Source organism: Tachypleus tridentatus, chromosome 10 (assembly GCF_004210375.1).
Source record: "Tachypleus tridentatus isolate NWPU-2018 chromosome 10, ASM421037v1, whole genome shotgun sequence".
NCBI lineage: Eukaryota > Metazoa > Arthropoda > Merostomata > Xiphosura > Limulidae > Tachypleus > Tachypleus tridentatus.
Genome location: NC_134834.1, coordinates 156820347 through 156833307, shown reverse-complemented (window position 1 = coordinate 156833307; position 12961 = coordinate 156820347). Strand labels below are relative to the sequence as shown.

General features: G+C 32.9%; 2 protein-coding genes across 14 annotated transcripts in view; one reads left to right on the top strand and one right to left on the bottom strand.

Moving 5' to 3' along the window:
* Positions 1-12961, bottom strand: part of LOC143230716 (zinc finger BED domain-containing protein 5-like) — a 47224-nt gene that overhangs the window by 21872 nt on the left and 12391 nt on the right. The window contains exon 4 of one of the 3 annotated variants that reach the window (XR_013016606.1): positions 7687-10544. The exons of 1 other annotated variant lie outside the window; for it this stretch is intronic. The gene's annotated coding sequence lies outside the window, so the exon portion shown is untranslated. Of the gene's footprint in view, positions 1-7686; positions 10545-12961 lie in introns of those variants that run through there. One more of the 3 variants, XR_013016605.1, reaches the window with a different exon arrangement.
* LOC143230715 (retinoic acid receptor RXR-alpha-A-like) overlaps positions 1-12961 on the top strand; it is a 54003-nt gene that overhangs the window by 32691 nt on the left and 8351 nt on the right. For 9 of the 11 annotated variants that reach the window (XM_076464753.1, XM_076464754.1, XM_076464747.1 and 6 more), the window contains 4 exons: positions 2323-2480; positions 7271-7416; positions 8085-8211; positions 9262-9486. In XM_076464753.1, the coding sequence (XP_076320868.1) occupies positions 2323-2480; positions 7271-7416; positions 8085-8211; positions 9262-9486 (656 nt within the window). The remainder of the gene's footprint in view (positions 1-2322; positions 2481-7270; positions 7417-8084; positions 8212-9261; positions 9487-12961) is intronic. The other 2 variants (XM_076464746.1, XM_076464751.1) reach the window with 1 other exon arrangement.

The following is a 12961-nucleotide window of genomic DNA, read 5'->3' as shown; positions in this document are numbered from 1 at the left end:
ACATGGCTAATTTTCACAAGTTAAATGAAACACAGCTAACTTAAATTTTATTATTTTTTGTACCTGCTTAAAATGATAATCCTCAATTAGTAATTAATATTCCATTCTATTAGAAGACATTTTCAGACTCCATTCACTGAGATTTATTATTTCCCTCTATTAAACAAATGTGACATGTCTCAGTCATTAAATATTAGTATATCCCTTTAATAAACAAAACTGATATGCTTCAGTCACCAAATGTCAGTGTATCCCTCTACTAAACAAAACTGAAATGCCTCATTCCCCAAACATTAGTTGATCCCTCTACTAAACAAATGTCACATTCCTTAGTCACCAAATGTTAGTGTATCCCTCAGTCACCAAATTTTAGTATATCCCTCTACCAAACAAAACTGATATGATTCAGTCACCAAATGTTAGTGTGTCCTTCTACTAAACAAATGTGACATGTCTCAGTCATCAAATGTCAGTATATCCCTCTACTAAACAGATGTGACATGCTTCATTCCCCAAATGTTAGTGGATCCCTCTACTAAATAAATGTGACATGCCTTGGTCATCAAATGTTAGTATATCCCTCTACCAAACAAAACTGATTTGCTTTAGTCATGAAATGTTAGTGTATTCCTCAGTCAAATGTTAGTATATCCCTCTACTAAACAGATGTAACACGCTTCAGTCACCAAGCGTTAGTATATCCCTTTACTAAACAGATGTGACATGCTGCCTTGATCACCAAATGTTGTATATCCCTCTAATAAACAAATTTGACAAGCCTCATCCACCAAATGTTAGTTCATCCCTCTAGTAAATAATACTGATATGCCACAGCCACCAAATGTTAGTAAATCCCTCTGCTAAACAAAATTGATATGCTTAAGTTATTAACTGTTAGTATTTCCTACTGCCTAACAAAGTGATATGCCACAGTCACTAAATGTCAGTATTTCTTTCTATTAAACAAAACTAATATGCCTCAGTCACCAAGTGTTTACAGTATTTCTCTCTAACAGGCAAAGCTGACATGCATAAATGATCACCAAGTATTTGTATTTTCTTCTATTGAAAATCTGAGATGCCTTATTCACTAAATTTTAGTGTTGTGGTATTCTCAAGTGAAAGTGATTTCTCCCAAGAGTGAATAAGATATGTCCCTATGTAATGAGAGGTTCCTCCAGAAAACATTGTGAAGTAATTACGAATTTTTCTAAATTATCTGACTTTGTACAAATGTAAAACCACAGTGAAGGTAATATTTGCTCTCAATACAAAACAATAGTGTATGTATTATTTAAGCACGAAGAGTGGTTGTTTTTACAAGTGTTAGCTCTTTATTATAAATTTAGAGAAAGCTGTAATTCTTCCAAAAATTCTATAATCTTTCTGTAATTATCAGTCTGTGAAAACATCACATTATATACTTAAATCTATAATGTCACACTATTGAAGGGTGACTAATGCCACTCATGTGACGAGCCATTCATATTAGAAAATAATGGAGTTTATACTCTAAAGATATCGTGTGATCTACCAATGGGAAAACTGCCATTTACTTTCATGTATTAAGTACAACTGTGCAGCTACTTACCATGGACAGTAAAAGTATTACTTATGATGAACAACACAGGAAAACATCCAGTTAGAGGGAAATGAACTTAACAACTTTCTTGACAAACATGTTAATTGAAAACTACACACATACACTAGATTAAATCAAAATTTTAAAAACATTCTATAAAGAAGCAGGAATTGATTGATATACCACAGTATTTTTGCATTTCTATCTGCTACACAAAACTAATAAGCTCAATATGTTAATCTTTCCTTCTGTTAGATGAAACAGATATGGTCTTAGCATTCCCTTCTATTAAATTTACTTATCAAAGCCCAGTGTATGTAGCATTTTCTATTTACTGGTGGAATTAACAAACTTCAAACAGTTAAATTTTATTTTCTTTTGACAATCAGAATACAATTAACTAAAATCACTAAGGGTGAATTTTCAAACTTCCATTATTATGGTGCCATGTTGGTTTTTTTCCTGGATGAACCTGATAACTATTAGTCATTAAATATTAGTATTTGCTGTTACTCAGTATTAATACTAGGTTTCATTCACCAGGAAATAATAACTGATGTAACTGTTTCATGATAACAAACAAAATTAAAGTGGCATAGCACAGCCAGTTGCTGAAACAATGTAGTTTTTGATATTTAACATTTTAAACAATTTTGGCTCTCTGAGTCACAATTTGGTATACTAAAATAAAATATACAGAGTTTATTTACAATGTTTGTTATTTTGTTCTTATACTATAGCTGTGAAGGCTGCAAAGGCTTCTTTAAGAGAACAGTCCGTAAAGACTTAGCATATGCTTGTCGAGAAGAAAAGAATTGTATTGTTGACAAACGCCAAAGAAATCGTTGTCAGTATTGTCGCTATCAAAAATGCCTAATAATGGGAATGAAAAGAGAAGGTAAGCTACCACTTTCAATGGAAGTAATTAACCAGCATGAGAAATTTGTTAAAGTTCTTCAATACAAGTATAAAACTTTAATTAAACAACAAACATCTACAGTCATGTGAAAAGTTAGGACATCCTATGAAAGCCTGTGTATTTTTGTAACATGTTTGGATATGTAGATATTTAATCTCAATTTCAACAATACAGAGATTATAGGAATATAACTAAACAATTAAAACTGAAGAAAAGACTTTTCAAGATCTTCTGTAAATGTAATTCTACAAAAATGCATATTCTAACTGAGGAAAAAGTTAGGACACCCTACCCCCTAATAGCTAATGTTACCCCCTTTGTCTGAAATAACTGCAGTGAGGTGCTTCTTGTAGCCATCTATCAGTCTCTGACATCAGTCTGAAGAAAGTTTGCCCCACTTTTCAATGCAGAATTCTTTCAGCTGTGAGATGTTTGAGGGGTTTCTTGCATGTAGAGCCCATTTCAAGTCACCTCAAAGCATCTCAATGAGATTAAGATCTGGGCTTTGACTTGGCCATTTCAGGACTCTCCATTTCTTAGTTTTCAGCCAGTCCTTGGTGGATTTACTGGTATGTTTTGGGTCATTGTCGTGTTACAGGGTCCAGTTCCGCTTCAGCTTTAATTTTCTTACAGATGGTCTCACATGATCCTCAAGCACCCTCTGATACACAGTAGAATTCATGGTGGATTCTATGATTGTGAGCTGTCCAGGTCCTGCTGCAGCAAAGCAACCCCAAAACATGACACTTCCACCTCCATGCTTCACAGTTGGTATGAGGTTCTTTCCCTGGAATGCTCTATTTGGTTTATGCCAAACATGTTCTCAGTTCTGGTGTCCAAATAATTCAATTTTGGACTCATCTGTCCAAAGAATATTATTCCAGAAGTCCTGATCTTTGTCTACGTTCTCTCTGGCAAACTTCAGCCTGGCCTTGATGTTTCTCTTAGAGACCAAATGTTTCCTTCTTGCACACCTCCCATACAAGTTAAACTTGTGCAGTCTCTTTCTGATTGTAGAGGCATGCACTTACACATCCACAGTAGCCAGAACCTGCTGTAGGTCCCGTGATGACATGTTAGGGTGTTTGGAGACTTCTTTTAGCATCTTGTGATCTGCTCTCGGGGTGAACTTGCTTGGACAACCAGACCTGGGCATGGTGGCAGTTGTTTTGAAAGCCCTCCACTTGTTGACTATTTTCTGCTTTTTTGCTCTCACCATGGTACTCACTCTCACTTCAACAGTCAGGAGCACACCAAACTAAATGTCTGAGGTTTAAATAGGGCAAGCCTCATTCACAATGCTGAGTAACTATCTTCTAATCATGTGCACCTGGTGTGATACACCTGAGTGTGAGTTGAACCATTTTAAGTGGGAATAAATGTAGGGGTGTCCTAACTTTTTCCTCAGTTAGAATATGCATTTTTGGAGAATTACATTTACAGAAGATCTTGAAAAGTCTTTTCTTCAGTTTTAATTGTTTAGTTATATTCCTATAACTAAAATTGAGATTAAATATCTATATATCCAAAAATTTTACAAAAATATACAGACTTTCATAGGGTGTCCTAACTTTTTCACATGACTGTATATAGTACTGTGATAAGTCACCCTAATAATGTAGGTATGTGGTTGCTATTACGATATACTCAAGTACAAGGATTTTCTGCAGTTAGGCTCACTAAAAGGAGGTCTGACAAATATTATACCCAAATTCCAGATTTGTCACAAAGAAAGAATCAAAATACATAAACTATAAATTTTAATAGACAACAATTAAATCATAGACATAATGAAACAAGAGAAAAGGCATTTATAGAGGCTGTTTTGGACAGAGAAGAAGTTAGAGAGTGATGTCAAAAAGATTACAACAAACCTGTGCACTATAAGTTCAGATGGGAGCATTATTTAAGTCTTTTTTTGTGGTTCTTATAATGCAAGTTGATTAAAATGTATAAACATCACTGATAAAAATTTCATCATGTACTCTATAGCTGTTATTACTATCACAGTTTAAACAATTGTTATTTTCACCTTTTCACATATAGTTTAGAACATTTCTGTGGTAAGATATATTCAGGTTATTTTTATAAATTGTATCTCAGTGTTTTGCATGTTGTTATGATGTAACTGTAAAATGGATTTGCAAAATCATAAACAAGTACTAATCCTTCTGCTTTGACAAAAGCTACATATAGCAATAAACACCTCATGGATGGTTGTACCAATATAAACCCATTTCTGTGTCCACTCCCTGCATGGAGACAAGCCTATCTCAGAGGATGTTATAAGTGCTTGTACAAATTGGTATGATTTGAGTATTTCTTTCTCTTCCACGTGTAATTTGGAAAAGTCATCTAAGAATCATGTCATATAGTGCACTAGGATCCCTTTGGCTTGAAAGTATGGTGTAATATTACTCTTCTTGTCTATGCTTTGTGGAGATGTTATTATTATTTCTGTCCTTGTCTTGTGTGGACATATTTAGAAAGTTTATCCACCCTCACCAGTCAGCTATAATTCAGATATCCAGAGACAAGCTAGTGAGTGAAGTACATACACAGGCATTATTCTTATGAATAAATATTTTATGTTTTCTTTGCAGTACGTGCTTAATTTATTCTTGAATATTTTTAACAGTCATGAACTAGCATTTCATGGAATCGTTTGTTTATCTAATGGATATCACTTTATTCCATTGAATAGATTTTACTTTTTATTAACACATTCCTCAAGACTCAAGAAGTGTCTGTCTTTACGCTATAATATGTTGAATGTAAGAAGAAAGTTAAACTGCAAACTCCCAAAGATGATAGTTTTGGACGTATCTTTTTGAGACAATTTTTTAAACTGATAAAGTTTTAAGTAAAATACAGCATCCTCAAACCTCCATACTAGTTACTACTAAAGTCTACCTGCTAGGAGTAAATTCAAAATATATTAATAAAGCCATATTTTCAAGCATCATTAATTAAGCAATTGCCAACCTTTTATGTTTAGCTTTCAACTGAGATACAAAAAATTTCACCTGCAATTCAGTAGAGAAGGTCAAAAAATTACAACATTCAACAGCAGAATAAGCAAACACGAACAACTTGAAGGCAGCTACGAGTATAATATTGTACTTGGCATGCTGCACAATACATACCAAGGCGGTTCTAAATGGATCCTGAATACCTTTGTGTGTCACTTTGAGCATCCATGTTTCTTGTGTTTGGCTGTCATACTGCTTTTTGCAGCCCCAATACTAAAAGTGCGTCTTCTTTTTAGTCAGTAAAAATAACCAAATAATTTAAATTAAAATTAAGAAAAATGAGATTCGGTAGTTGTTGTTTTTTTCAAAAAATATACCCCATGAGGGACCTGTTAATAAAGAAAATTTAAAATATACCCCATGAGGGACCTGTTAATAAAGAAAATTTAAAATATACCCCATGAGGGACCTGTTAATAAAGAAAATTTAAAATATACCCCAGTGCTTCATGAGGGACCTGTTAATAAAGAAAATTTAAAATATACCCCAGTGCTTCATGAGGGACCTGTTAATAAAGAAAATTTAAAATATACCCCATGAGGGACCTGTTAATAAAGAAAATTTAAAATATACCCCATGAGGGACCTGTTAATAAAGAAAATTTAAAATATACCCCAGTGCTTCATGAGGGACCTGTTAATAAAGAAAATTTAAAATATACCCCAGTGCTTCATGAGGGACCTGTTAATAAAGAAAATTTAAAATATACCCCATGAGGGACCTGTTAATAAAGAAAATTTAAAATATACCCCAGTGCTTCATGAGGGACCTGTTAATAAAGAAAATTTAAAATATACCCCAGTGCTTCATGAGGGACCTGTTAATAAAGAAAATTTAAAATATACCCCATGAGGGACCTGTTAATAAAGAAAATTTAAAATATACCCCAGTGCTTCATGAGGGACCTGTTAATAAAGACAATTTAAAATATACCCCAGTGCTTCATGAGGGACCTGTTAATAAAGAAAATTTAAAATATACCCCATGAGGGACCTGTTAATAAAGAAAATTTAAAATATACCCCAGTGCTTCATGAGGGACCTGTTAATAAAGAAAATTTAAAATATACCCCAGTGCTTCATGAGGGACCTGTTAATAAAGAAAATTTAAAATATACCCCATGAGGGACCTGTTAATAAAGAAAATTTAAAATATACCCCAGTGCTTCATGAGGGACCTGTTAATAAAGAAAATTTAAAATATACCCCAGTGCTTCATGAGGGACCTGTTAATAAAGAAAATTTAAAATATACCCCAGTGCTTCATGAGGGACCTGTTAATAAAGAAAATTTAAAATATACCCCAGTGCTTCATGAGGGACCTGTTAATAAAGAAAATTTAAAATATACCCCAGTGCTTCATGAGGGACCTGTTAATAAAGAAAATTTAAAATATACCCCAGTGCTTCATGAGGGACCTGTTAATAAAGAAAATTTAAAATAAAAGGATCAAGACTGTACTTAGCAGCAGTTTTATACTCATATAATAACTTCAGAATCTAATAACTTAGTACGATGAAAAGTCTATAATTAAATATGATTTCTAAAACAAAATCAATTAGCCTATTATGTATAGTTTATTGAGTGTTTTAATTTTTTTTAAATAAAATACCAGAATATGCAAATTTGTCAGATATATATACTTAATAGGTATACAAAAGAGATTTTTAAGATTTTAGCAACTTGTTGGTACTGGGTGACCTTATTTTTGTCCATACTGTCTCACCTCTTCTTATAGCAGTTCAAGAAGAGCGGCACAGAATGAAAGAAAAAAATGAAAACGAAGTGGAAAGTACCTGTAACTCTCCACCTGACATGCCCATAGAACAAATCCTAGAAGCAGAGAATTGTGTTGAAATTAAAAATGAAGAAATAGACATGAGTGTGAGTTCTTTTTCAGTTGTTATTTTTTCAGTTTCAAAGATATGATGATGATAAAAATATTACAAACTGTACTGTGAATATTGCTTTTCTATAAGGATTTTTTTCAGAAAATTTGTTATGAATGTTGTTTATTTATAAGGAGTTGCTTACTTTTAATGAGTGAATGTGGAAAATACTTTGTATATATTAATTTCATGGTTATATTTCCTATGGTTCAAATCAGTAAACATTATCTAGGTCTATTTCACACATGAAAGTTCAAAAGTTTAATTTCTTTTTTTTTTTTTTTATGAGTGCACTACAATTATCATTAACTGATCCTTATTTTAAGAAACTATAGTTTTTAATAACTACATGCAACAAATATAAAAGTATTACCAATAACCTGTGTTTTTTTGTTGTTTAAAAAATTAGGTCATAAACATTTCTTTTGCTGTATACCATATTTGATGCATAATAAATGAAATACCTTTGTATGGAATTAGAAGTATTACATCTAGATGTACACTACATTCATATGACATATAGAGACATAAAATACAGTTTTATGGGATTAAAGCATTGTTTATAGATGTACACTACTGCTTTACCTTACTGATAAGACTTAGCAAGAGAAATATTTATTGAGCAGATCTAAACAGTATTTATAGTAATACCCTGTGTTACAGAAGGAACCAATAGCCAGTATCTGTAAAGCTGCAGACTGTCAATTACACCAGCTGGTACAGTGGGCAAAACACATACCCCATTTTACTGAATTACCTATAGAAGATCAGATTGTCTTACTTAAAGCAGGCAAGTGTAACAGTAGAATTCTTCACTGTTTTTGTTCCATCTTCCTACACTGATGTTTGGCATTATGCATGCCTAGTTCTAATAACTCAATGCTATTAGATATATCTCTAAAATTAAAAGATATAACTATTTTTTGATGAATTCAATTGTACAACAAAAACATAATAGAAATGGAATAAATAATTGTATAAAACTGTTAAAAGAATTTTTCTTAAAAATTAATATAATTTATTTCTTTACCATTTTTAAAAGGAGGTACTAGCAACCTAGCCAATGTGTATCATAAAAATAGTATAGTCCTTTTTAAACCAATTAATAAAATTACCAGCATAAGTATATTACTTACAGACAAACCCGTTGACTTAGCTAAATCTAATGTTTATGAAACTTGTGAAATAATATAAAATTCTTTGTGCATACAAAAAGAAACCAAAATTTATAATAAATTAACATAAAACTTGTATAAACACTAATTAAACATTTACTGGTCTTAGCTAAACATCTCTTTCAGCCTTCGCTGAGCATGTAAATAAAACATTTATTTCAATTTTGGCTACTGACGTGAATAAAACAGGCCATAACTGTGTTACAACATAAGTACTTTGCATTCAATAATTATTTTCCTCCTGATGATGATGTTATAAGAGCAAAGAAGTGTGTAGAGCTATTTTAACATTCTAACAACTAAATAAATAGTATTGTGCATCATGTCATCTAATTATTTTTATACAAAGTTGCATAAAGGCCATTTTAAGTAATATCTCAGGTAGTCTATCACACTATTGGTCCCTCTTGTTGGTTGTGTTTTATTTTGAAAACACCTTATTTAATGTAAGAATCAGGATTATTCATATAGTGAACAAATTAGGTAACTAATTGAATAAGCTGTCTTAATTATTTTACTCTTCATTTTTTCTTTGAAACAGAGCTTGATTTAAATATATAAAGGAGCTAAAATTAGAATGTCAAAATTACAATAAATTACTATTTTAAGCTAATATTCTGGATTTTTTCAAAATAAGTTTTGTAATCACCTTATTATTTCTGCAGGCTGGAATGAGCTATTGATTGCATCTCTTTCTCATCGATCCATTTTGGTAAAAGATGGAATTGTTTTGGCAACAGGGCTTGTAGTACAGAGAAATAGTGCTCACAGTGCAGGAATGGGAGCAATCTTTGACAGGGTACTTATTGAATTGGTGGCCAAAATGCGGGAGATGAAAATGGACAAAACTGAGTTAGGATGTTTAAGAGCAATTGTTTTGTTTAATCCAGGTATGCCCATTATGAATATACATGTTTTGTTTCTTTTTAATAGTAGAAATTTAACTTACACAAAATAAAGTCAATAAAAAAACACCTATGCTATGCTATTTAGTTAATAGTAACAATTATTCTGATATGGTACATTACCTCCTTTCTCGGATATAGATATTCTCGTTCAGTGTGGCCCTCTATATGCAAAAAACGTTTTGCATACCACAAGCCTAAACATACATGTACCCAATGATAAACATGGTTCAATTGTGTCCCACATGTAAGTCATCATATGAAAACCCTCCATCAAGAAGAATGCAACTCACTCTCTTGATGCATGCAAATCCCTATGTTCGATTCTACCAAACTGTCACTTCTTGTTTGACAGTGCTTGTGTCAAGATGTTTCTCATTGTGTTCTTCAAACGTTTTTTTTATAAACTTGGTGAATGCTTTTTTCAGTGTTGATCAAACTGTTTTGTAATTAATTCTGAAGTGAAATTGTTATTCTGATTTTTCAAACGCTTATGGAAAAAAAGATAACTTACGTTTTTCTACTACTTTTTCATTTATTTATTTTAAACTGTTGTGTTTGGTTATTCATCTTTAATGATGAATTCCAAAGTCCAAGTTATCACTTCAGAGGTAATACCATCTATCAGTATGCTTATGCCGGCTGCAGGTGGGTGGAATTCGACTATGGAATTATTGGCTTTCATTTGATGAGATTTATTATGATATGAATTAACCTTCTGCTCCTGATGTTACTCATTTCCCTCATGAACATGTCATACCTGTTTGGAACAATGGAGAATTTGACAACCTTTTTCCTCTGCCTCATTTTGCTATGTCTTCCCATGTCCTGCTGGAATTAGCTAGGCCTTATATGACTTTTTTTTTATATGATTTTTCAGGTGTGTTCTATTTTATCAACTTTTCTTGATTTCTTATAATCATCTTTCTTCCTTGTTACATGATACCATCATCCTTTTTGTTTCCTCCTGCTGCAATCATACAATATTTTGGTTTCTTTCAAACATTGTTTTACTAGTCAGCATATGTTAGAATTAATTCATACTGTAATAAAAAAAAGACGAAAATTTTACTTTCTTAGTACATAGTTATAATGTCTCATAACTGAATGTGTAGTTTTGCAAATAAAGAGTAATGTCAATCTATAAAGCAAATTTGATAAAAACTGATAAGAAAGAGCAAAACAATGGAAATAAAAACAAACAGAAATAAATTTTTTCATTTCCGAAGACTGTGAAACAGAAAACTTAAAAACCAAAATAAGTGAAAATGTTATTTTGACTTATCTTTTTTAAGGTTTTGATCTGTCAGTTCTTTTGATTTGAATCATGATCTGGATAATTAATCTTAATACATTAAAATATAAATAGCATTCTATGATTATAGCAAACAGTCTGATAAGACAAGATAAATGAAAAAGTGGGAATTTACAAAAACTGGAAATATGGATCATAAAAATAAAAAGTAAGAAAACAAGGATGGAGATACTGCAGATATTATGTACTCAAATTATAAGTCACTATATTGGTTTCATGATGTTATCTAGAATTACATTTGGTAGAGTCAAAGTCAAGACTTGTAGTCCACAGTATTTCCACCCTTATTTCCTTACTTTTTTTACCATCCCTGTTAGCATGTTTTTAAGTTCCCAATTTTTTATTTATCTTGTTTGCTGGTTTTCTTTTCTATGCTGAACTAAAAGTAAAGAATTACTTGATTTGACAACAAATGTTACATATTATAATGATAACAAACACAGCTAGTAGCTAGCTGATATGGTTCGTGATGGTTTACTCTAGCTATTGGCTATTTGATCGTATTAGTTTGAGATGTAAAATGTAAGCTGCAGCTGAAGATTGTAATAAAGATTTGTTTGAGAATATAGTGTGGATTTATAGTTTCTTTGTAATTAAATTTTCTATGTATAATGTATAGCAAAGGGCAAGTAAATGCCAGAACTAAGACACAACATCCACTAAGTGCATATACAGTTTTATCAGTAGAAAAGCAGCCTTCTCAAATAAAACATTACTTTAAATTAGTCTTTGTGTCTTTTAAAGTAATTATTTTATGAGTGTAATAAACTTTAATATACTCTTCAAAAAAAGAAATGCAAAAGGGATATTTTTTTTTATTTTAAAGAGAAATATATGTAATAACGTTACAAGCTCAGAGTATGTGATGTTACACATGTTAAGGCACTGATTGTCAGACTAAAATGACAATAAAAGTTGTGCACTTTGAAAACGGAGGAAAACAATGGATTTTTCGCCAAAACGCATTCGTGTCCAATAAATTTGTTTGAGAGATCTGCATGTTCTGCAAGTGCAACATGTGCAAAATCCCTATAAAAGTGACGGGTTCTCAGTTTCCATAGCTCAGTGTTAAGCTAGACACGCAATACAGTTATGCCAAGACTGACTGAAGCACAACGCAACAACGCCATTGGTCAATTGGAAGCAGGCGAATCTCGATCAGATGTTGCCAGAGCTGTGAATGTCCACCCAAGCACCATCACAAGGCTATGGAATTGTCACCAACAACATGGATCAACTCGTGACCGTCCACTATCTGGCAGATCTCGTGTGACCACACCCGCACAAGATCGCTACATCCGGTTACGTCACCTTCGGGATAGGACCACCACTGCGACGTCTACTGCCTCAACCATGCTAGGGCTGTGTAGTATTTCCGATCAGACCGTACGCAACAGTCAACGAGATTCTTATGCCCCATGTGCAACCCATCATGTTGAACGTCAACGACATTTATCAACATGACAATGTCCGTCCTCACACACCCTGACTCACCACTGTCTTCTTGAGACACCACAACATCAACGTTCTTCCCTGGCCCTCCAGATCACCAGATTTAAACCCCATCGAACATCTTTGGGACGAGTTGGACCGATGTCTGTGACGGCGACAACCTCAACTGCAGAGTCTACCTCAGCTTGTAGCAGCTTTGCAGGCTGAGTAGACAGCCATTCCACAGGATGTGATTCATCATCTCATCGCTTCCATGGGCAGGAGATGCCAAGCAGTTATTGATGCTCATGGGGGGCATACTCGTTATTGACGTTGAGTGACGTTAAACTTCAACTAGTGAGCGTGGACTTCGCCTTTGCAGACTTTGGATGTTCAGCAGTGAATGTGCAAAGTTTCACACATGTCATACAGAACTACCCGGAATAAACTTGTTAACAATTTGTCTCAAATTTTGCCTTTTGCATTTCTTTTTTTGAAGAGTATATTATGTTTATTGATTTCTTTTTACTCCTATTCATACATAATAAATAGGTTGGTTTGTTAAAAACATCAATTGTATAGTGTAAAAAAGCATTGAATATCTACATGTTACAGTCATCTAATATTCATCTATCACTGGCTAGTAATTCCTGTTTTAAGGGAACAGCAGATATATGTAAGAAAGCTAATTTCAAAGGGTAATGATAACATCAT